The sequence below is a fragment of the Heloderma suspectum genome, chromosome 4, assembly GCF_057233095.1.
Source record: "Heloderma suspectum isolate Gila_16-S chromosome 4, 16-S_ref, whole genome shotgun sequence".
Classification (NCBI taxonomy): domain Eukaryota; kingdom Metazoa; phylum Chordata; class Lepidosauria; order Squamata; family Helodermatidae; genus Heloderma; species Heloderma suspectum.
Genome location: NC_139461.1, coordinates 264,067,608 through 264,092,513, shown reverse-complemented (window position 1 = coordinate 264,092,513; position 24,906 = coordinate 264,067,608). Strand labels below are relative to the sequence as shown.

The following is a 24,906-nucleotide window of genomic DNA, read 5'->3' as shown; positions in this document are numbered from 1 at the left end:
TTAGACTGGCCAATTTTAAGTTACTTTGTGGGTTGGCTTACTAGTGTAGTGACTAGACTCTTAGGAAGGTGTCTGCAAATATCTGGAGTTGCCATGCTTTGAATACTAACAAGAGAGCGGCTTCTGTTAATTCAGTTAGGGTTGAGGTTAGACAGGTCATGAGCTTTGGGTTCCCCTGCCTTCTAAGGTGATGGTGACTACAGAGAGGGCCTTTTTCCTTAAGGCATCCCAAATTTAGACTGCTCTCCCCAGCAAGGCTTGCCTGGTGCTTGCTCTTAATGTCTTGACTTCATCTGGTTCTGGACTTCATCTGGTTCCAGACCTTTGAAAATATAATTTTAATTCATTTCTCTCTCCTGTTGCTATCCTTTTTTGTCTCTGCTTTTAAAATATGTTTTATCTTTTGCTTTGGTATTTTGGTGTTTGTTGTTTTTAATTAGTTAATATTACTTGTTGGCTGGCCTTGGAGTAGAAATACTGAAGCGTGGGATAGAACTTTTTTTTTTTTTAAGTTAAATTAAAACCAGGTTTGATCTGTTTTGGTCTGATATGACTATGTGATAATGCCCTTATTTTGGGTGGGTGACCTGCCATGAGAATAATACTTAGGATCAGCATAAAGAGAGATCCAGAGCCACATACAAGATCTTGCCTTTTCTCATTCCTGAGCCATCTAGGTTCACTCAGAGCAGGAAAAAAATTACCCTCCTGTTCATATCAAATAAAATGTGATGCCCCTGAGTCTCTATTTTCCACCCATATAGCCTGATGGCTCAGAAGAAGAGAGTTAACACAAAAGTCCAATAGATGGTCATATTGATAAAATGTCTCAGAGACTCATGTCTTTCATGTGTGTCCTCCCAGCAACAACAATAATGTCAATTGTGATCATTGTCCCGTTTCTCTTAAATAAAAGTTTTCATTTCTTAATGAAAGCTATATATAATCCTACAGGTTTATGCTCTTTATAGAAAGTTTTAGGGAGCGGCCAGTCAGGAGGACTTTGCAAAGGACCCGAACAGTTCACTGTGTCTACAGCCAACCTGCCATTGCTGCAAGGAGTCTGATCTCTGTGGACTCCAGCCTTCCAGGGATTTACCATTTTCTGAGAAATGCAGCCTCCTTTTGCTTGCTCTCACCCACAAACTCTTCTTTTCATAGGGTTCCTTTTCCCCTGCCGCCATGGGATTTGCTGGCTAGATTAGCTTGGCTTATTCAGAACTGCTTCAAACCACAGACATGTAATGGAGCAGACGGCTGACTCCCCCTTACTGGAGTGATTGTGAGGTCAAGGGAAGGATGCAAGCAGGAAAGTGAGGAGAGAGATAGCATGGAAGGGAGGGGGGAGCGTTTATGTTCCATGCTGAGCTGCCAAAATAACTTTGGTGGCCTCTTTCTGTCTTTGGGATCCTCTTTGGTACTTCTTCCTTGTGCCCTGCCAAACCTCTTGTTACTTCCCACTTCAGTGTCCCGTAAGCAGCCCTCCAGAATTTGATGTGGTGCTTAAAACAAAATCCTCTCAATGTAACTATGTTCAGGAGCATGAAAGAGATGATTTAGAGGGAGTTTAAGCACAAGCCACATATATTTATGGCCTAGGGCCAGACGTTAACTACTGCAAGCCCTAATGAATTTCAGTCTCTTAAAGCGATGAGATGTCACCTCATTTTGAATGTTTTCAGATGATGGGGATGATACAGGCCTTTACTTGAGGAAGTGACCAGTGGAAGCACTTAAGGTAACTGAAAGCTTATATTATAGCTAAGTGAACAGGAGGGGCTGTTACCTCCTTCTGTGAAGGCACCTATAGGAGTTATAGACCAGTCAGGGCTGGCCATAGCCTTTTCCCTACCGAAGACAAATTTCTCCCACTCCTTTGTTCCGCCATCCCCACCATAGCTGGCCTCCTCTTCTGCCTCCTCCCCATCCCACTCCAGTCTTCTTATCTTGTAGGGCTTTGGCAGAAAAGTACTTCTAAAAGGACCAGGTATGCAAATAATGCAGACTCCTTAGAGCAGTTCTAAGACTTTGAAGCTTATGTAGTTTCTCCAACAGGAGTTGGTCTGAGAAGATGGGTATAGAACAACTTTGGGGTAGGGGTTGGATGACCCTCCACTGGGCCCTCCATGGGCCATGCATCAGGTGGGTGTGGCCATGACCATCTGATGTCATTTTCTCCCTGGCTGGGGGCCAAGCTTCTCTGTGTGCAAAGAAGGCTTTATGGGCTGGATTAGGCCTGCAGGCTGAGGGTTCTGCACACCTGTGACAAGAGGTCACGTTTTCACCTATTTCTGAACAGGATGAATCTGTGCAAACATAAAATTTCAGTTGGACATTAATTTTTGACCTTGCTGAGGCTAAATGCCCGAAGATGGATATTCCATTTCCCAGTAGAATGCCCATGTGATGCCTTCCACTTTTCCTCAGCAGGGAGTTATGTTGAGTCCACGTCTGTTCTTTCCTAGCTCTCTCATCAGTAATAATTGTACATTCCTTTTCTGTCCTGAACAGTCCTTCCCTTCCCTTGTCATTAACCACTTGTGTTTGTCTACTCTGCCATTCCTTCCTCTCGTCTTAGCTCTTGGATACTAATTAGAGCATCCTTTCTGGTCATCTTTCTACTCTCAGGCATTCAGTACTCAATTCCCTGCCATCTGCCTGTTACTGAGGTGTTCAGCAAAGTGAGTGATATTTCAGTTGTGGTCATCTTGGTGTCATAGAGAGAATAGTCATTACATCTACTAGTTAATGATTTCATTTTCAGCATGAAACAGTGACCTCTCTTAGTTCAACCTCTCTCCCACAGGAGGAAATACTGTGTAACTCTCTGGCTTGTATGGGAAGCCAGCTGACCACAGATGCTCCTTGTAAGGCAAGCATAACACTTCTAATGCAATGCCAAGTTAGACAGGAACAAATAAATATCGTTATGAAAGTAAAGGCCAGATTAACTGTTGGAAATTCTAGCCTTTTAGAAGACTCTGGTAGGTGTTGCAGTCCTGCTCCATTCAATTTAATGGGAGTTTTGCTATTGAATTCAATAGCAGCATTGCAAGCTGGCAAGATGTAGGAAAGAGTTCCCTGGTGAGGTATGACAACCACTATTTGCTCTTTTGGGGTGGGGGTGGGGATTGTGCCTAAGATGTATGAATTTACAGTGTGAAAAAATGACAGAAGAAGGCTCCTGTTGTACTGTAGAGATGGCCTGTTCCCTAGTGGTCTGCTTCTTAATTATATCATGCTTCTCAGTTCACAGACATAGAAATCAGTGGCACCGCCTTTTGAAATCAGGAATGCTGACTTGAAATCAAAGACATAATAAAAGGCATCAAAACTTTCACTTGATAAACTCTCATCATCTCATGCTTATAGATGAAGTGGGGAATCCAAATTTACAATTTGTTAGTATGAAGGTAAAAGGTAGTAGTTAATCCAGGGTAATGAGCATGATGTACAACAAGGATGTGATTTCTTGCATTTATGGTGCCAATTCCATACTGACGATAATGTACACTGACTCGTGGTGGTGAAATCAACACGTGTGCATAAACTAGACATCTGGCACTCTCATAATCAGGTTGGTTAAAGAATCTTACAGTGGTGTCACACTAGCAAGGAAGAGGTAGGTAGAATAGGACATTACTTAAAAAATGATCCCTCTCGGCTTGGCCAGATGCAAATATCCCGTCTCCTATGGAGTAAAGGGAAGCTCTATCCGCTTAGCTTAGGAAAGATCCTTCCAACAAATCCTGACCAAGGAAGACAGAGATGAGAAGGAACACTCTTACTCACAGCACCACAGGTCTGATGCACATCTATCTAAGTCTGCAGTGTATTCTTTCCCCTGTTCTATCCCACTCACCCCTCTGCTCACTGTCATGACAATTGTAGCAACATGTTGAACCAAATAACCCCAACCCAACTAAAGCTCAACCTAGGCAATGAAAGAGGAGGAGGCTGGCTTCCAAGTCATTGGGGGAAGACAGTGAGACAGCAAAGGAGTTAGAGTTTCCTCTTCTCAATTCTCTATTTGTGGGAGTGAGCTGCACTACAGAGGAGCTGTTGAAGTCCTATTGACACCTAGCTGCCTTTTAAGCCTCAGCATTCTCAGGCTGAGGGTACCTTAATAGGAAAGACTGGGAGAGAGACAAGTAGTAGAATATCATATTACGCCGATTGAGAGCAGGGTATGCCATTAAAATGGCCTCTCGAGACTTGGGCTACAAAGGATACAGGAGAACCTTGCTGGCCATAATGGCTGCAAGCGCCATGTTAGAATTAGTTGCAGCAGGCAACAAGAATTGGAAGACACCAGGTTACATGTGTGTACTAATGAGTTCCACTAGTCTAAGCGTGACTTATGGAGTTTTATGTGGAATTGCAGAGGCCAAACTATTCTGCATTTCCATGGAGTTCACTGAGAATCTAACACCTGGCAGGTTGGGCCCAGGATTTGTTAAGCTTCTTCCTGTTTAAAGTGGTGGCTAGCTGGGCTTTTGAACAAGAGGACACTGCACTTCTTGTTCTATCCTTTTCTCCCCGTTTCTTCATCTCTCTGCATACTCTCCCCCACCCCCCATCCTGTCTTCGCTCCAAACAAGCTGAGTTTGCAAACAAGGATCCTCACAAGCCGGAAGGCTTGTTAGTATTGGTGCTTTTCCCAGTGGGAAGAGGGCCGCCCCCTCCATATGTTCTTGCAGTTGTTGGTGCAGATACAAACAGTGCACTGTTCAACGGACTGTCCAAGCTGGCTGCCTGACAGTCCCGCTTTTCATCTGGCCATTGGAGGGGGATGCATTAGAAGATAGAGCATCAAAGAAGACAACTTCTCTCCCTCCAGGAACCAATACATACTGTATCATAGCCAAAGTGAGGGCAGGATGACCTTAATATATTCTTGGCCACTTAATTTGTTGTTTTAAATGGGTGGGTTTTATTTCACTAGACCTGCCTGTGTTTAAATTAGAACCACTTCTGATTCACTAAAAGTATATTTTTTCCTCCAGCTTTTTTAATATAGAATAGTAGTACTTAACACCAAACAATGCAATAAGAGGCTCAAGCACTTGGAAATGTGCAGTTACCCAGTAAAAATACCTAGTTGCACATTTTTGTCCCCTCAAGGAGAATGTTACTATACCTTGATCAATGGAGGCCTGAATGGATGTAATTGGCAACTCAAAAAACCCTCCATTGCTCACTCTGGCTGTATCGGAGATGCCTGGTAACACCAGGAAAAGCAACATACCACCAGTGTAGTTGTTAGGCTTCTTTTCTGAAAGCACCAGAGTTTTGCATGCTGTAGTAGCTTCTTTTAAGGGTTCTCTTGCACGAAACAGGGTTGAAGTATTCAATTTGTTTCTGACAAATAGACCTTGGAATGTGTTGGCTTGTTACTTGTGCCTCTGCCTTAGAGTTGCAGATTTTTAAGACCAGAATAGACTGTAGTTGTGACTCTCACTTTTGCTGCATGGTATTTCCAAACAAATTGAACTGGTCGAGCTCTGCCTTTATAGACTGTGTTAATATGAAAATCTGGAGTGAAATATAATTTACTCTGCCAGAGTATTTAACAGTGATGTGGGCAGAAAATTGTCCCAAACAGAAAATTTTCTGGAAGTTTTCCACTGCTTTATATTTTCTGCTGAAAATTTTCTGTTTCATAAGTTCATGAATAAAAATGAATGTATATCAGTTACAAAAACACAATATTGGCCAGGCTTGGCAGTTTCAAAGTTGTAATTAATGTTTTTCAGGTGATTATTCTTAGCAAGTATGTGAAAGAATACATATATGTCATTGAAATATATCTCCGAGTGAAATGGAACTAATAAATAATGACAGCGAAACTGAAAGTGCCCCAACAACCTTAGTGGAAGAGAGCTGATCTCTGTTGAATTGGACAAGTGGCTGTCAAGATATCATGCACATTTCTTTGGGTTGCTAAAACTAATTAGTGTGTCAACAGTTTCCAGTACCTTTGTGTGTTTTTCTTAAAATTTAAACAATGTAAGGAGAAGTACACGCTGTTGTCTTCAAATTACAAGTAAAGCACACTTAATTGATTTAAATGTTATATTATGTAGATATTTCTATTAGGATACTTGTTTTATTGGAATAATTTTTTCCCTCAAATATTTCAGGTCAAATACTTATGGTGTATTGGGACAAAAAATTAACATGGTACATTTTTTTAGCTTTGTTTATTAAATACAAATAAAATAAACATACTAAATTAGATCTCTTTGAGGCAGGGTAATAGAATCATTGAATAGTAGGGTTGGAAGGGGCCTACAAGGCCATCGAGTCCAACTCCCTGCTCAATGCAGGAATCCATGTCAGAGCATCCCTGACAGATGGCTGTCCAGCCTCGTCTTGAATGCCTCCAGTGTGGGAGAGCCCACTACCTCCCTAGGGAATTGGTTCCATTGTTGTATTGCTCTAACAGTCAGGAAGTTTTTCCTGATGTTCAGCCGGAATCTGGCTTCCTGTAACTTGAGCCCATTATTCTGTGTCCTGCACTCTGGGATGATCGAGAAGAGAGGGTGAGGAACTTGTGGCCCTCCAGATGTTTTGGCCTATGGCTCCCATCAACACTAACCAGCATAGCCAATGGTGAGGGATGATGGGAGTTGTTGGTTAAAAGTTCTGGAGGATCACAAGTTGCCCACCCCTTCTCTAGGGCATTAGAACATTTCCAAAAAATTTCCTATGCAAATGACCCTAATTTGCACTGGAAAATTTTCCAGGAAACCCACGTCACTGGTATTTAAGAAGGGATATAATTATAAATCTGCTGATCATGGCTAAATGGATCTCTGTGTTGGAAAGGAGAGGCTGAAAGTTTTAAGAATCACCTATCTATACACCTGCCTTGTACAGTGTTGGACCATTGCATAGTGTAGAGTTTTCCATCTTGCTGTAAATAATTAGGAGCACTTAATGTTGGAAAACAACTTAGGCATTGGGCAATAGGTTTAATCTAGTCTGATTTTTCTGGACTGGCATTTGTTAATTGTTGAACATTTATACCTCTTGAGCGTCAAGGCTCTCTGATTCAATGGCTATATGGAAATTTAGATGTTTTGGCTAGGAGATGACCCTCCTGCAACTCTCTCAGGTATTCTGGATGTACAACTGTTATGCTTAGGCTAGTCCAGAGGTTTTCTTTTTACCACTGCGCCTTCATACTACATACTGTCCATCTGGGACTTAAGAATCAAACTATACGATATGTTAAATACATAGTGTGCAGCTGGCCCTCTCTTTCTTTCTTAATTTTAAAGTAAGTATGCAGGGGCGAGATCCAGGTTCATACTACCGTTCACAGGTAGGGAAGTTTACACTTTCCTGCCCCCCACCAGCCACCTATTTTCTGAAATCCCCCCCCCCCCGCACTGCTGGTGTGGTGGCTAAAAAGAAGCCTCCGTTGGCACCAATGGAAGCTTTATTTTTAGCCCCCACAGAGTGGTCCCAACCTGGATTGGGTCTGCCTCATGCTTACTTTAGAGTAAGTAAGAAAGAGGGCCAGCTGCGTGCTACACATTTCACATATCATGTAGTTTGGCCCTCAGTTTGCCCTCTGTATGTCTCCTTTTCCTCCCAGGCCCTGTGAACCAGTTGTGTTATTGCTTTACTTGGGCACATATACGTCATTAAGAAAATGACCTCTGAGCAAAAGAGGAACACTGCCTATTTTTATAATAATCTAAGGAAGCCCCAGTGGAAATATTGTGAATGAGAAAGATCTAACTACCAGTAATGGCATGGATCCGGAAGACAAAAGAGTAGTCAGTGTTAAACACGAGAGAGCATTCAGCACTGAAATGTGTGACTGCAAGCAGCAGAACAAAGACATTTCCTTGGAGGAGATTTCGGGCCATTGTATGAGTAATTACGATGATGATTACTATCATAATCTCCACTCAATCAAGGAGCAAGACAGAGGGGGAAGTTATAGACAGAGGGATGCGATGGGAAATAGAGAAACTCTAGTGTCCACTGTTTTGCATAATTTCATGTTCTGGGAACCATTGGGGGGGGCAGAGTTTTGGCTCCATCTAATGTCCCCCCTTGGCCAGACAGGGTTGGCTCCTAGATGTGGTTTCCATGGCACTGTCGGGTCTGCTCCCAAGTGTCAGCATAGGAATCAAGCTTCCATCTCACTAGATGGGGAGCCTTCTGCTTCATATCCCTTTTGTATTGATCTCCATGGAATTCAAGCCTATCACACAATGTCCGGCTATTTCCTTTCTTTACTGTTTCAGGTGTACTGGTAGTTATGGTTTGTTTAGCCTTTTTGTTTCCATTCTGAATGAAAAGAAATATTGCTTTGCTGGATCAGACTGACCATTTTCCACTTTCCCCTCTGCCTCTTTTCCTTAGCCAAGGTGTTTTCACTTTTAACAATGCCATATAGGGAGAATCTGCACCAGCCATGTAACTGTTAAAGGCATTTGTTCTTTGCCAGAAAAATGGCACCCCCAGCTGCACCAAAGCCCATCTAGTACAACATTCTGTCTTCCAACAGAGGCCAGTGGAAAGAGGCATGATCTCCATTATGCCCTAACTGGGCATGATGGAAATTGCATTCTACTGTTTGTTCACAGCATTTGGTAGTCAAGAGGTATGTTGCCTCTGCATGTGTATGTTTATGGCTAATAGACAGGTAGATTATCCTCTATGAATCTGTCTATTACTTTTAAAAAACCACCTAGGCTAGTGGCCATCACCACTTCCTAGTACAAGGAATTCCTTATGTTAATTAAGGAATGTTGCTGTTGGATGGGGTTACACTCCCCCACCCCCCAAGTCTCAGGTTTACAGTTGGATTCAGCCCTGAAAGATGGATGCCCAGGTGTTGGCAAGAGTGCTTTTTCACAGTTGAATCTAGTGTACCAACTGCGCCCATTGCTGGAGATGCCAGATCTGGCCACAGTGACACATGGCTTAATTTGGACTACTTGTCTGGACTCTTGTTTGGACAACTGTAATGTGCTGTATGTGGGGCTGAAAAGCATTCGGAAACTGCAGCTAGTCTATAATGCTGCAGCCAGACAGTTGACCAGGGCCAGTTACAGGGAGCACATAACTTCCATGTTGCAACAGCTTCACTGGCTGCTGGACCGTTTCCCGGCACAAGTCAAAGTGCAGTTTATGACTTATGCAGCTTGGGACCAGGCTTTCTGAAAGACACTGCTCCCTTATGAGCCTGCCAGGGTTTTAAGATCTTCAGGGGAAAGCCTTCTCTTGGTCCCACCACCATCAGAGACACATTTGCTGGGGACATGAGAGGGCCTGCTCTGTGGCTGCTCCCAGGCTCTGGAACTCCCTGCTGAGAATGGTGAAGTTGGCTCCCTGTTTGTTGTCCTTTGCCAGCAGACAAAGATAGTTTTATTCAGGCATGCCTTTGACATGTAAGTTGGTTTGCTGCTGAAAGGATTTTAAATGGTTGGGTGCTGTCTGTTTCTTTTTATTGCTATGCTTTTAATTGGTTTGTTCTTATGTTTTAACTGAGGTTGTTTTTATCTGCATTTTGCTATCATTGGCCGCCTTGAGCACCATTTTTGGCAGAAAGGTGGGATATAAATTTAAAGAATGAATAAATAAATAATGTAGTGTGTTAATAAGTACTTTTTGAGCAGCTTTCCCCAACCTGGAGCCCTCCGAATGTGTTGGACTAGAACTTTCACCATCCCCAGCAAAATGACAATTGGCCATTCTTGTGGGGGATGATGGGAGTTGCAGTTCAACACATCTGGAGGGCACCATGTTGGGGAAGGCTGGTCTTCAATGCACTGACAATCAATTTGGAAGGTGGTGTGTTTTAGCGTTTTGAGGGGGGGGGTTCTATTCACTCTCCCCATGCTATATGATAAACAAGAAAAGGTGTTCTCTGTACTCAATGGCTTTCCATCCAAAAGCACTGGGACTGCCAATTTGTGCCAACAAGGTGTTGGTCGAAGTCTCTGACGTGCAGGCAATACCAGTACTTTAATTTTACTAAAATTGCTCATTGACCTTAGAATTATAATGTTAAGGTTGCTCTTGGCACTAAACAATTTAGCCAGCGGCAAGCAGAGAATGCAACATCTTAGACAGCAATCCTCTGTGATATCATGGCAGGTTTAAACATGCTAGTAATTTTATAAACTGGTGTCATAGTCATCTTTTTTAAAAAAAAACCTGTAAAGTATTTCTTCATAATCATTTTCCAGCACCCTGATTCTTCCTGTTTTCTGTACCTTCTCCAGCTCTGTGATGCCCTTTTTGAGATAGGACAACCAGAACTGCATACAGTATCCCAAAAGCAAGCACACCATAAGCTTATACTAGGTATCTAATGTGGAAATTTTAATTTTTCATGTCCATGAACTCTCACTGGGGGCAAATACAATTTGATATCTGTTTATTTATAGAGAACATAGCCTGGAGAAATTGGGTTCTTTGTTCCTTACACCTCATTTCCATCTCATCTTTCACATCTGGTCACCAAATTCAGAGGCCTTTCTGATTACTGTCTGATTAACTTTCTACTTCCTTTCCTTTGGTTTACTGAGGCTCAGTAAACGATGACTGCTTCTCTGTGCATCATAACGCAATGCAGACATTAATGAAATGCAAAATAATTATTGCAATAGGGCTGCCATCCACCGATGCCTTCTCCAGACTATTATCTCTACACCATCACCATCTCTTGAGCATTGTATTTCCCTCACTCATGCACATCGCTTGACCAAAGCATCTCTCATGTTCCATGGCTTCCATATTCTTTTGTTCAAAGATTCTTCTGCTTTGTGAGAGATGTGATTAGATATGAATGAGAGCACATGAATTATTTCATCCCATTGGATCGCCCAGATATCTCTGGAAATGAGCAGCTGATGACATTGCTCCATTGACTAAAGCACTAGAGGAGTGCATAAATCATAGCCTAGGAGAGCCAGTGTGTTTATTCCCCACACCCCCAGTCTCTCCTTTTTCATTCAGGAAGCTGGTGTTTGTCCTCTTCATTGTTTTTCTGCCCCAGACCTTGTCTAGACTTGCTAAAATGGCCTAGGGGGCTACTACTGACCTACCCGAGCACTGACCTGAAAGGGACCCGTACTTATTCTGATGGAAGGAGCTCCATTCCAGCGTGAGCTGGGATGCCCTCTGGGTCCCTCAATTGCTGGGAAGATGGACCTCAGGGAGAAATGGCAGCTGCCACTCCAGCCTGGAGCTTCAGAGCAGTGCAGTGACCGAGCAGCATTCTTCACTTGAGATGACTTGATTGACAGCTAAAAAGATGGGTATTCCACATGGCCTGCTAGGGCATTGCCAGCAAGATTCTGTTCTGTTGCTGAGGCTGGAGGATGCCATTAGCTGCCTCTGGCCTCCATCCTTCCTGGTTATCAAAGAAAGCCACAAGGCCAACTGGCAGAGGTGCTAGGTTCAAGCTTTGTTGGAAGTCACTCCCTTTGCCCTGGGCCTTTCCCTACCTTCCCTCACATATATCTGGGATTAGAGTTAGCAGCACTTCCTTATCATTAGTTCACCTGTTTCAGAGATGAGCCCTGGCATTGACAAGAGGTTGGGGAACTGGGTTGTGCAATATGTAAAGTAATGATAAAGAAAGAAGTGCTCTCTAACACAGATAATACCTTCCAGGATGTTACCTCTTTGTGCACATGTGTTTTGATACCTAAGAAAAAATTAAGGAAGTCAGAGTTCCCGTGAATACTTTTGGGATAGATGAACTGGGGGGGGCCTGGGGGGGGGTTGCTGTTCTCCCTTCATGCACGCACACGCACACACACACAATCTTCCCTTTTTGCGTTAACAGAATTATTTAGCCATGATTGTAACAGCAAGGTCTTGTAAACTACAAGGACATGACTTTAAAAATAGATAAACAGAGCACATAGATGGTGTATATGTATATGGGCAGGGCATGATGCTGATTGAAGGGCTTTGGAATGCTGGGAATGACATTTTTGCTTTGGAGAGGATTTTGGGTGTCACTGTGCGCCTATTCCGTCTTTCTTAAGGGATTATCTGCAGTAAGAGAAAAGACTGAAGAAGCAGTAGAAAAATATAGGAGGGTTATGAGTTGAAGGCAACGACATCTGAACCCCTCATAAAATTCCATGAATGAGGCTGGGAGATGGCATAATCAAAGCCATGTTTAAAAGCACCCTTTAATTCCGGAGTTTCTGTCCTCATAACAGGCAGCAGAACTTTGATACAGCTTCAGAGTCAAAATCTGTCCATGTGCTTGTTTAGTTTCTCAGAATTTGGCCCTGACTCTGGGTACTGAGTCTTTGTTAATATACTGACATCATTTGGCTGTAAAAGTGCTGAAGAGCCCTAGAGAGCAAGAAAATGTGATCCATTGTTATGTCCACCCCTTCAGTCCTGCTCTCTTCTCCCCACCCCCCCAGCTGTTTATCTCACTGCAATAGGTGTGCCAGTAAGGCTCATTTGTTCCATGGGGAGAGGGGCAGAGTAGGGATGAGAGTGGATATTTGTCTTGTACTACAGTTTAGATCTTAGACAAAGATTAACAGGTTAGGCTCTCTCTAGATATTGGTTATTTCTAACGATCGAGTCTTTCTCCTCAGGTGTGAATAATGATTTAGATTTTTGTTGGTCTTGTTTTTTATCTTCAGTGCACTGTTTTAATTCTGTATCCTAGCCAGCCAGGGGATAATGTATTCAAGACACTGGATATTAACAGAGATACGCAGGGAGGGCCAAACACAAGGAAGGAGGGATCAGTTCCTCATGTGTTCATTCAAAGGTCCATTCCATCCTGTTACTGCATCATGAAATTCGGAGAAGCATGTAATCCAAAGGGTAATTACATACTGAACTGCATGTTAGTTCAGGAGATGTGGATCAGGTCAGTTTGCATCAGAATTAGAAAGGTTGGATTCCTCAAGCATCTCTAGCCAAAAGATCTTTCTGGAACAAGAAATATGGCTGGAGAGTAACAAATACAAGTGTGCAGTGTGGGGTGGGGGGGGACATAGCTGAACCACAGGAAGTTCTAGTGGGACATGAAGTCCTTATTATTAAGACTCTGTTTCTGTGTAGGCCAGAAGTGTCAGTAAGGCAGCCTTCCCCAACCTGGTGCCCTCCAGACATTTTGGACCACAGTTGCAAGTATTCCTGACCATTGGCCAAGCTGGGTGGGGTTGATGGGAGTTGCAGTCAATACATCTGGAGGGCACCAGGATGGGGAAGGATGGGTTCTGGGTAGGAGATGAATTTTAATTTTATTTATTTCACATTTCTTCTCCAGCACTATTGCAAAATCTGTGCAACCAATTCCCCAGTTGCCTCTGCATTAATTCTGCTCTCACCCTTGGGACCAAATGTGTGTGTCAGGGGGAATGGGATATAGTAGAGCTGCCTCGCAGCTGTAAGTGAAGAAGGAGGTCTTGTTCAGACAGATCCACTGAATTTGTCCAGGACTCAGGGTGGGCAGCATAGGTGAAGGTGGAGCCAAGAAAACATGGCTCATGTAGCTGCATCTTCTATGTTTCCTGCTTTGCAGGGAACATGGTTAAAATGGAACTGTTTTTCTTGCGCTCTCTCTCTCTCTCTCTCTCTCTCTCTCTCTCATCAGCTGTGGTTGTTTTATGTGTGTTTAAACTTTGAAGCTCATGAACAAATTTTCACAGTAGCAACTACCTTGTTACAAATAACAGGCACAGTTAGATGCAGTGGCGGGGAAGCCTTCACCTGCTGAATTACTGCCTGTCATGCAGCTCTTAATGGCATGGAGCTTCTGTCGGGGAAGAAGATACATCCCTAATCTTGCATATTAATTAGATGCACTGATTTTTTACCCATTAATAACACAGGTAGGACAATATGCCTGAACTCTGAGCATATTCAGGATTACAAAGCTGGTAATTTTCACACTGGTTTCTGGGAGCAGGACATGCAGCCAAGGGCTCTGTCAATACATTTGTTTTTAATGCGATTCCCAAGTCAGGCTGTTTGGAATGACTGTGACTATTTGGGCTACCGAGAGCAGGTGTAGGCAGGCTTCAGGCTTGCAGGAGCTAGTTTGGTTTTTTTTCTAGAACCCAGAGATTGACCAACTGGAATCTGATGCAAAAGACATACACTTCGAATTAAAGACTTTGTTTTGAGTACCAAAAGTGAATGGAGCTCACCGTCCTTCAACACAAAAATCCGCTCCTTGTTCCCTCCGCACCCAACTTCCTTCATTTCAGCAGGGTTTTTTGGGGGAGGGGGGAGGTCATTTTATTGTAAAACCATTGGAGTCAGAAATCCTTGCCAATCTACTGCAAATCACTCAGATTTACCGGTAGATTCTGGTCTACTTTCTGCCCACCCCTGACCTAGAGAACTGCATTGACTGAGGTGTTTTTTGTTCTAGAGGGGTGGTGGGGAAGCAAAGCCTCAAACTGATGCACAAAGAAAAAAAATGCCCATCATTTTTTAACTACTTATCGTTGTGGCAAGATTATCTCACACCACTACCTTTTCATATAACATGCTCTAGGCAAATCGCAGCTACAAGCTAGTGGAATAAGACTGTATAACAGCACAATCCTATACATGTTTAGACAGAAAAAAAATCCCACAGTTCCCAACATTCCCCAGCCAGCCATGATGGCTGGGAAATGCTGGGAGTTGAAGGACTTTTTTCTGTCTAAACATGCATAGGGTTACACCTTATGATGTTCTTGCTCATGAAGAAAACTAGTTGAAACATTGTGGGCATATCATATAGCACAATACATTTTTTAAAAAACAAAAACTTTCTGAGCATCAGTTTGCGATTTTGCCTCTGGGATTTTTTTGTTTTTGTCTGCTCCTCCTTTCCTGCTGTGTGTCTGCTCTAGACTAGGGAAGAACACATTTTGTTAAATCCGTTCCACCTGTTTTGTGGATTGCCAGGTGTCTTTCATTCTGTGGTCTGCTCATTGACAGAATTGGATTTTTTAAGGCATGTATGAGAATCCCTGTTTGCAAATGTGCATTTGTACAAGTGTGCATTTGCACACACACACCCCACAACCAATCCACAAGTTTTTCCACAAGAAAAAAAACAGTTTTCTGTGGAATCCACAGGTCAGATTCATAGAAATCCAAACTCATTTGAATGCATTGATGATTTCTCTGACATACCTACTCTAGACCAAGTGTTTCTTACACATTTTGAAATCTTTATCTCTATCCACCCTGCTGCCCCTGTTCCAAAAATACTCCCTCCCCCTGATCCCCAGCACTAACCATCTGTTTAATGGTTGAACACTTGGAGATTCTGGCATGTAGTTGGGTGAGTGCAGCCTGCAGCTGCTAGCAAGGATCTGTGGATGGAGTGAAGACATGTTAAAGATTCTTTTAGCAGGAGTGTCCTTCCCAGCCCTTTCTTTTCACCCATCTTCTCTTCTTTGGCTCCAGTCATACTTACCTGCTCACCAAGTCCAGCACTAGATTGTATTAAAAGAGTCCAGTACCCACTCCAGTTCTGGTCATTGGACTCCACCTTAAGAGGGACAATCAAAAGCTGCCTTTTGCTTAAGGATGTGAGAATCAGCAAAACTCAAGTTCTTGGAGGTTCTCCGAATTCCACCTCAAAGTTCGTTCCAACTTGTGTCTGTATCAGATTGTAAGCCGTTTTTGCTTTCTGCATGAAAATTCATGTGTATTTTATGTGCATTTCCCCAAATGTATGCATCAGTTGTGCACATTTTTAAATGTACCCATTTTCTCCACTTGAGTAAAGCATATTTGGGTGCATTTTCCAAACGTATGCATATTTCAAATACAGTTTTTTTGTTCTGTGATTCTCATTGTAAGCTCTGAAATTTACAGACTTTGACCATAGATTGCATTTGAGTTTGAGAAGTGTGAACTGAGTAAATTCTGGTCAAAAACAAGCACATTTCTCATACATCCCTACTTTTGCACAAATCTCTCTGAGGAAGGGAAAGGCTCTGTTATCCCTCGGCTTCCTTTGTCAGCCAACTGGTATTACATTGTATTGTATTAAGCACAGTGAGTTGTGAAATAAGAGGTGAATGTGGGCAACCCACTTTGGGGGGCTCTTTGTGTGTGACTATGATAGAGCAAGGGAATAATGCTGACTGGGGCTGGTACCAATACGAAGGGTGGAAGTTCTGCCTACTTGCCTGGAAGATGAAGGTTGCTCTGTCTGGGCAGATAGGAGCAACCTCTGCAGAGCTGAGATAACAGGTAGAGGAGGAGCTGGTGGTATTAGGGCCCACATAGATGCTCAGTCAGAGTTCCAGCTCAAACTCTCCCACCCTAGAATCCAGATAATTTTTGCAAATGCTCTTGGATTCTCAAATCTTCAAACCAGAAGTTCTGTGTATCAGCAAGTGCTAATGAAGGATAATAACCATACCATGCTAAACCAAAACAATCCCTTCTGCTTTCTTTAATGATCTTCCTGTGCTATACTTCACACCCAGGCTGTTGGCTGACATTGGCAGCAGCACACAATGTCACAGTGTAGACATTCAGTAATGTCCAAATTAGCACCTGTCAGTCTATTGCTTTAGCACTTCTCCTGGGGAAACACTTCTCTCTTCCCCGCCCCCTATCCCCTTAGCTAGTTCTGGAAGTGTAAAATAATCAGATGCAATATAATCCAGGTCTGCTACCTTGTGCTTGTTTTGGGATGTTGAGCTGCTCCCAGTAGCGTACCCTATGGTACAAAGGAAGGAACTGTGGTCATTCTAACCAAATCATTTTAATCCTTCACTAGCTGTTGAATTACTATAACTATCGCCCGAGATGAGCGCAGATCATGTATTAATAAGAACTCAGTTGGGTGCTCATAGGGGAACTGACATCAGACTCAGGACTGCCACATAGGTTACTGGGGTTATTTGTCTCTGAGATTCTGCACGCAGAATGTGGTACCTGATGCAAACCCTAATAAAGCAGATTTTTTGGTAAGGCTGGAATAAAGCAGGCAAACCAAAGAACTTTGTACACGTTGGACAAATTGACGTAAACTCAGAATCTGTGTTTTCTTGGCATGGATTTTGGGTAAACATGCACAGCCCTCTGAATACTTCAGTGGAGGGGGTCCAAGGAAATGCTACAAAGCCTTCCATAGCCCTCCCTGGTCCTTTATAGACTGTAATGTAGTTCTCAGGTGGTTTGATTTCTTCTACACTGCAATGCTAAATATGATCCCCTGACTGGCAAGCATTGGTGCATGCAGACCCTTTTTATAAAGGATCCCTAAGGAAGTTAGGTACCTGGGCTTTTTAAAAAGGAACGCTTATCAGATATGAACCTGTCATTACTTGAGCTGAGTCTGCACTACTCTGGTGCAGAGCACCAGAGGAGATGAATGAAGTCTTTTATCTGAACAACATTCAACGCACCTGCTCCTCCCAGACCCTCCACATAGGCAAGAAACATATTCCTGTTCATGGTGTTCCTGAAACTCTATCCCATGTGGGAGGATTGGCAACAGTTAGTCATATCTACTGTATCCCTGGATGCTCCAGAATCAGGCCATTTACAACCACTGCTCTGGCTGCCTTTTTCATTTCCAGCTCTGTGTTTTCAGGTGCACAGCTGAGCTGAAAACCACAATTTCTGTGTATCTGAGCATTTTACAAAATACACTGGATGTTTTTTGGATGGGATTTCCTCTTGTTTTCTATCTGTGTTAGTGTCTATTGATACAGAACCAAGAAGTGGTAGTTGCTTCGGTTCAATTAACCTGGGGTAAACTATCCTGATCATTTGTTTAAATCCTCTGAGCAAGCCTAGCAGTTGAAATTGAATTTGTATTTTGCATGGAGCAGGGGAAATTAAACCATCCCCACTACTTACAAATGTGCACAGAAAGTAGTGCAACACATCTATCCTATTGCCACTCTTTAACCAATGTGGTTTGTGAGTAAGATAGTGCTAAGGAACAATGAATTTATGTTAAAATAGTCCAGAGCATGCATTCTTAGTCATCAAAATTATAAGCATCTTCTTCTTTGGACTGACTTTGGAATGACCTGGTTCGCATGACACGACAGCCCATCATGGCTTATTTTACCCACAGGGGCTATTGCATTGTGCCAGACGCCCACAGGAACCATTTTTGCATGGTGCCCATGGGCACCGGGCTTGCCGTGTTGTGCAAACATCTGAGCTTTGGCTAGTGTTGTTACTCAGATGTTAGTCTTGCTATGGTTTAATTCTGCTGCTTTATTTTTAATGTTTTGGATATAGGGTGGAATTTCCTGTCCATCCGCCCCACCCCCATCAGTTAATTTTCCCAGTTGCTAACACTTGTTTTCCCTCCATGGACGGTTGTGGATGTGGACAACTGATTCATCTTCTTAGCAATATCTCCATGCTAACTGTTGTTAACCATTGCTGTTTCCATGTGTTTCAGCTGGGATGAAAGCAGTTCTATCAGCAGCGGCCTCAGCGATGCCTCGGACAATCTCAGCTCAGAAGAATTCAATGCCAGCTCCTCACTCAATTCCCTGCCTTCTACCCCCACGGCTTCCCGCAGGAACTCTGCCATAGCGGTAGGTAGGCAAAACGCTTATGGTGTCCAGAGAAACTCCTGTCCTTTTACACTATAGTAGCAGATTTGGGACTGGGGAAAGAAGTTGCATGGAATCCAACCCAGAGGTGCCTCTCTCCCTAAATGCAGACTAGTTGTAGATGAAATAGCGGATTTAAGGGTTTTCATAGAGTTGGAAGGGGCCACATAGGGCATCAATTCCAAATCCCTGCTCAATGCAGGAATCCAGTTTAAAGCATCCCTGACAGATTCAACAGGCATGTACATGCAGCTTGCCCCATTTTCTGTCACTTGTTGCAGGACAGATCTGTGCCTTTGGCACTGAAGGACTATGTTTCTTTCACTTGCAAAGCCAGCAGTTTGGGGGGTACTGTGAGGGAGGGGCTGCAGCTCAGTGCTAGACCCCATGCTTTGCATGCAGGAGGTCCCAGGTTCATCCCTGGCATCTCAAGTTAAAGAAGGAACAGGTAGAAGGTGAGGTGAAAATGCTGGACTCCGGAGAACTGCTGCCAGTCACAGTAGCCAATACGGGGCTAGATGTTCAGATAGTCTGATCTGGAATAAGGCAGTTTCCATTGCACCAATGACTAGGGGTTGGGGAGCATCACGGGTTGAGGTCTCAAGCTGACACTGCCCCCTCTGGTATCTGCCCTGCAGCTGCGCACAGACTCTGAGAAGCGCTCGCTGGCTGAGAGTGGGCTGAATTGGTACAGCGAGCCAGAGGAGAAATCTCAGAAGAAGATGGACTATGATAGCGGGAGTCTGAAAATGGAGCACAGTTCCTCCAAATGGCGACGGGAGCGCTCTGAAAGCTGCGATGAAGCTCCTGCCAAAGGCGGGGAGCTGAAGAAGCCAGTCAGTTTGGGCCCCCCAGGCTCCTTGAAAAAGGGCAAGACACCGCCTGTAGCAGTGACTTCGCCCATTACCCACACGGCCCAGACTCTCAAAGTGGCAGGTGAGATTGGAAGAGGGAGCCGAGTCTTATTGTCTGTTAGCTTCCCGTTCATCTGGAGAAGCCCAACCAAGGGTGCATGATGGGGTGGGGAATATGCTAAACATTTCACTGAGATGGAGCCCTAGGATGCAGTGAACACATTCCTGGCTCCCTTAATCTCCTAGAGTTGGTCATACGCTAGAGGTGGGAATGTGTGGCCCTCCAGATGTTGTTGAACAACTCCCATCAGCCCTAGCCAGCATAGCCAATAGTAAGGGATGAGGGGAGTTTCCCTTCCTGTCTTCAACAGGGAAAAACACACACTTCAGAAACGTGCTATTTCTCTCCTGTCTGATGGAATTCTAAGTACACATTTGGCTGGAAACTCCTCCCCCTTCCTGTTCATACATTGTTGTCAAATCAGATGTTTGAGATAAGTTTGCTTTTAAAAAAATGGTACAATATAGCATGAGAGATCCCTGTACTGGCACTTTCTCTTGCATCACACTGGCCCTCCCCTTATTCACTGACACCTCCCTTTATTCACTGACACCTCCCTTTATTCACTGGTTGTGAATGAGTAGCTTTTGTGCACCTCAAAAAGCTGCCTGCAGAAGCACCGTTTCCTTGCAGTTGTTTCAAATTTTGTTGCTTCCTGACTGGATCCTTTTAAACACTCTCTCAGGTAAACCTGAAGCAAAAGCAACAGACAAGAACAAGCTGTCCGTGAAGAATGCAGGCCTGCAGCGTTCATCTTCTGATGCTGGCCGAGAACGGATTTCCGATGCCAAGAAGCCTCCTTCTGGGCTCACCCGGACCACCACCTCTGGGTCCTTTGGCTACAACAAGAAGCCGCCACCTGCAACTGGCACAGCCACCGTGATGCAAGCCGGTGGGTCAGCTACACTTGGCAAGATCCAGAAGAACTCCGGCATCCCGGTCAAGCCGGTCAATGGCAGGAAAACCAGCCTGGATGTCTCTAACGCAGCAGAGCCTGGCTTCATGGCCCCAGGGGCCCGCACCAACATCCAGTACCGAAGCCTGCCACGCCCAGCGAAATCTAGCTCCATGAGTGTGACTGGTGGGCGCAGTGGGCCGCGGCCTGTCAGCAGCAGCATCGACCCCAGCCTCCTTAGCACAAAAGGGGGCATCTCCGTCTCACGACTCAAGGAACCCTCTAAAATTGGCACCGGCCGGAACACGCCAGTGCCGGTGAATCAGACGGACAGGGAGAAAGAGAAAGCCAAAGCCAAAGCTGTGGCGCTGGACTCCGACTGTGTCTCGCTCAAGAGCATTGGCTCCCCTGAAAGCACCCCAAAGGCTCAAGGCGGCCACCAGACTCCTGCCAAAGTGGTGGACCTTCCACCAACACCACTCAGGTAGGAACTGTGGGTTTTCCCCCGCAGGCCTGCGTAGCCTGGCTTGCTTTCTCAGATAATACCCATGGGGTTACCCTTGAAGACGGTTCGGAAGCTGCAGCTGGTACAGAACACGGCGGCTCGCCTGATTACAGGCAGCCGCCAGCGAGATCACATCACTCCAGTGCTGAAGGAGTTGCACTGGTTACTAGTTGTTTTCCGGGCCAAATTCAAGGTGTTGGTTTTGACCTTTAAAACCCTATATGGTTCCGGCCCAGCCTATCTTAAGGAGCGCCTCCAGCAGCACCAGACAGGCCGCTTAACAAGATCATCCTCGGATGGCCTTCTCTCTGTCCCATCAGCCAGGACAGCTAGACTGGTGGGGACGAGGGAGAGGGCCTTTTCTGTGGTGGCCCCCACTCTGTGGAACTCCCTCCCTAGGGAACTCCATCATGCCCCCTCTTTAATGAGCTTCCGATGTGTATTAAAAACGCTGTTGTTCAGGCAGGCATTTGGGGTGGGTTAGGGTATTTTAGAAAATGTTTTTATTGTAGAATTTTATTGTTTTAAACTGTTTTTATTGTATGTTGTACATCGCCCAGAGTGGCTGGGTGACCAGCCAGATGGGCGATGAATAAATTTAATAATAAATAAATAAATAAATAAAATAGGGTTCTTGGCCTATAGGTCACAAGAGCTCTTTCCATACCCTACTGGGGACAAGACACCATGCTATTTGTTACCTAGTTGTTGGTAGGGTATAGTTCTTGATGTATGCTTTGTTTTAAGAACTGGATGTTGATGTGCCACGATTTCAGTTGTGTTGAGGGAATGAATCTTGGCATATGTAAAGCCGGAGCCCACTTAGACATGACAAAGAATTGACTTGTCCTTAGTAAATTTAACTCTAAACTCAATATCCTAATGGTTCGAATTCTTCAATATGAGGAGGGAAATAACAGCAAAGCCTTACCTTACTTTGTATCTGGCCTTCAATCCTGACTGCATTGCAATGACTTGAGGGGCAATAAGCGGTCTCCAGATGGGAATATCATTCTTGCTGTGATGGTAAAGGGGTACAGATACAAACTCATTGCATTGCTCTGGATTCACAGGCCTAGCCACAGGAAGGTGTGTGTGTTGGTGTGTTTAGGATTCTGTACAAAAATAATAATAATAGAATTATAGTTCTATAATTAGAATTGTGAGAAACTTGCTTTTAAAAAAATCAAGGTTTTTATTCTCAAAATTGTGCAGATCCTAAATCATTTTTGTCCCAGAAGTCATATTTCACCATGCAGGGTGTGATCGTGTCCATGCAAAGTCCTAGGTCTCCTGTCCTAATGCTGTGCTACTCCTCCCCTGCAGGTCAGCTGCCAAAAGCTATGTAAAAACCCCTTCTTTGGCCAACCTGGACAAGGTGAACTCCAACAGTCTGGACCTTCCTTCCTCAAACGAACTCCACCAGATGCATGGTGGCAAAGTGCAAGAGCCACACCCAGCTGCAGTGAATGTGGGCACCCACCTCACATCGTGCTTCACACCAAGCCCTGCTCCAGTTCTTAACATTAACTCTGCTAGCTTCTCCCAGGGCCTAGAGCTCATGGGTGGCTTCAGCATCCCCAAGGAACCCCGCATGTACCCCAAGCTTTCAGGGTTGCACAGGAGTATGGAATCCTTACAGATGCCAATGAGCCTGCACAGTGCCTTCTCTGCAGGCAATACTACTGCTCCCACCACGACTCCAACCCCTCCTGTTGCTGCTGAGGAGGAGCCCAGTGAGATGGCCTGGACGGGGAGCCCCAGAATCACACATCTGGAGAGGTAGAGGAAGGGGAATGGGGCTGCCTGTATATGGTGGGATGTTGCCCACCGTATAATGGGTGGGATGCTTTTAGAAAGGGGGTTCTTCATAAAGCAATTTGCAACCCCTGAAATTAAATTCTCACAGTGTAACCAAGAAGGTAATTTCATTTCAGAGGTGGAAGTAGAGAAGTGGTAGTGTAGTGGGGAAACCTTATACAAACTCCAGCATAGTCTTCCATCCGTTCTTCTTTACCTTGCACATGGCAAAGTTCTAGTGGCACTACTGGTGCAAATTAAACTCTAGCTAAGCCCAATATGCTTTGCATTCCCAAACCTTCACAACCAGTTTACGTCCCATTAGGAACCACAGCTGGACTCAGGCAAATAATTAACAAGTACTGTTGTTCGTTTCCGTTCTTGCAGCTCTAACCGTGATCGGAATACATTGCCCAAGAAGGGACTTAGGTAATTATCCTTCCCGACACCCCCCACCCTGAACCCCATTTTTTTGTTTTTCAGTAGATAGTAACTGGTGGTCAAATATATCCCTTATTTTACAGCCAGGTGGGAATGTCCTACAGCTTTTCACTTTAGTCATGCCAGTACAAAATGACCAGCCAAAGAACTCTTTAAGTATTACTCACAAACCAACACCGTGTATAATTCTGAGCCTGCTGTTTATCATTTGCTTAAGCAGGGAACATGAGATTCTACAGCACCACAGAGGCAGAATCCCACAGAAAATCAATTAGCCATGGTAGTTTATAACAGTGGCCCACCCTGTTTCTATTAAAACCAAATCAGACCAGGGGTCTGGTTACATCCCTGACTTTGTGGCTCTGTTGCTTGATCATATCTGGCAAGGGCAAGCACAGTAGTAATAATGTGCACCAGAATTTGTTATACAGACCTTGGAGAACTGCAACTTTTACTATTAACTCAATAATTTTACTAAATAAACCTTTATATTAACTTTTACTTTTACTGTTAAGTAAAAGCAAATATGGCCTCCATTAATTTTTGTAGCAGCATTCAAATATTTACTGGGATCAATGCATGCACTGCAGCCCAGTCTATACAAGTTTACTCTGAAGTAAGTCCCATAGAGGGTTATTTGCAACAGAGTGTGCATAGAACTGCAGCCTTGGATTATCTGTTTTCATTAATTTCCTTTGGGAAGGGAAATTATGATGGTGGTGATATCCTGTTCTTCCTTTAGAAAGTTGCGATCAGCTTATTAGGTCCCAGTCATCCACAATTCCTAAGCATTACCATTGCTATAAAACAGCTTTCCCAAACCCAGTGCCTTCCAGATGTGTTGGACCAGAACTCCCATTATTCTTATCCAGCATGGCACTTCTGGAGAGTACCATGTTGGGAAAGGCTGCTATAGAATTGGGTGCTCAGGCCAACTGCAACCAGCGACACTTTGAAATTTCGACTTGCTTTGAAAATTGCAGCTCGTATATTTAAACTTGCCATTTTGAGTGAAGCAGTTGCACCTGTGAATGTTGAACCCTTTCTTATAAAGTATTGGGAACTTTGCGGGGAGGGAAAATCAGGATAATTCAGGAAAAAAGGTTGATCCTCCTTGTTTTCTCTCTTACTCAGCCCAGAGGCAGGTTTTCAGCAAACCTTCATGGGCATAAAGGGGTGACTATGGCTTGTATCCAGTGTCAGTCCTACTTAGAGTAGACCTGCTGAAGTGAATGGGGCTTAAATTAGACTAATATTGAATACAACCCTATGTGGTTCTGACTGCAAAATTGGGGCTTGGTTCTCTGATCTTCAGAAGCTCTGCCTCACTATTAGAATTCCCCTGATTATGACACCAGGAACTCTCTGGATGAGCTGTATTAAGCCACAATCACCACAGCTCTTTAATGGTTCTCTCCTTTCAAAATACCGCCTGTCTGTCTTGTTCTACTCCTCTCTCCCTTGGTTTTGGCAGGTATCAAATCCAGTCCCAGGAAGAGGCCAAGGAGAGGCGGCACTCCCACACCATTGGAGGGCTGCAGGAATCAGATGACCAATCTGAGCTGCCCTCTCCTCCTGCTCTCTCCATGCCACTGGTTGGAAAGGCACCACTCACTAATATTGGTTTGTTCCCTTTCCTTCTGCTATCCTACAAAAGGAAGCTCTGGAGGCAGTGACTATAGATCACTCTGGTCCAACTGAAGCTATTGCCTATTTGTACTATCTGAAATCCTTTCCCTTAATTTTCTTCCTTTTAAGATAGCATTTCTAGCTCACCCAGAGTCTAAGGA

General features: G+C 44.1%; 1 protein-coding gene across 1 annotated transcript in view; it reads left to right on the top strand.

Annotated features, from left to right (window-relative positions):
• The window catches only part of NAV1 (neuron navigator 1), a 384,551-nt gene that overhangs the window by 333,072 nt on the left and 26,573 nt on the right, over window positions 1–24,906 (top strand). Inside the window, exons 7-12 of the mRNA XM_084853627.1 lie at window positions 18,404–18,542; window positions 19,199–19,496; window positions 20,161–20,854; window positions 22,202–22,657; window positions 23,063–23,104; window positions 24,591–24,739. Coding sequence (XP_084709753.1) covers window positions 18,404–18,542; window positions 19,199–19,496; window positions 20,161–20,854; window positions 22,202–22,657; window positions 23,063–23,104; window positions 24,591–24,739 — 1,778 coding nt within the window. The remainder of the gene's footprint in view (window positions 1–18,403; window positions 18,543–19,198; window positions 19,497–20,160; window positions 20,855–22,201; window positions 22,658–23,062; window positions 23,105–24,590; window positions 24,740–24,906) is intronic.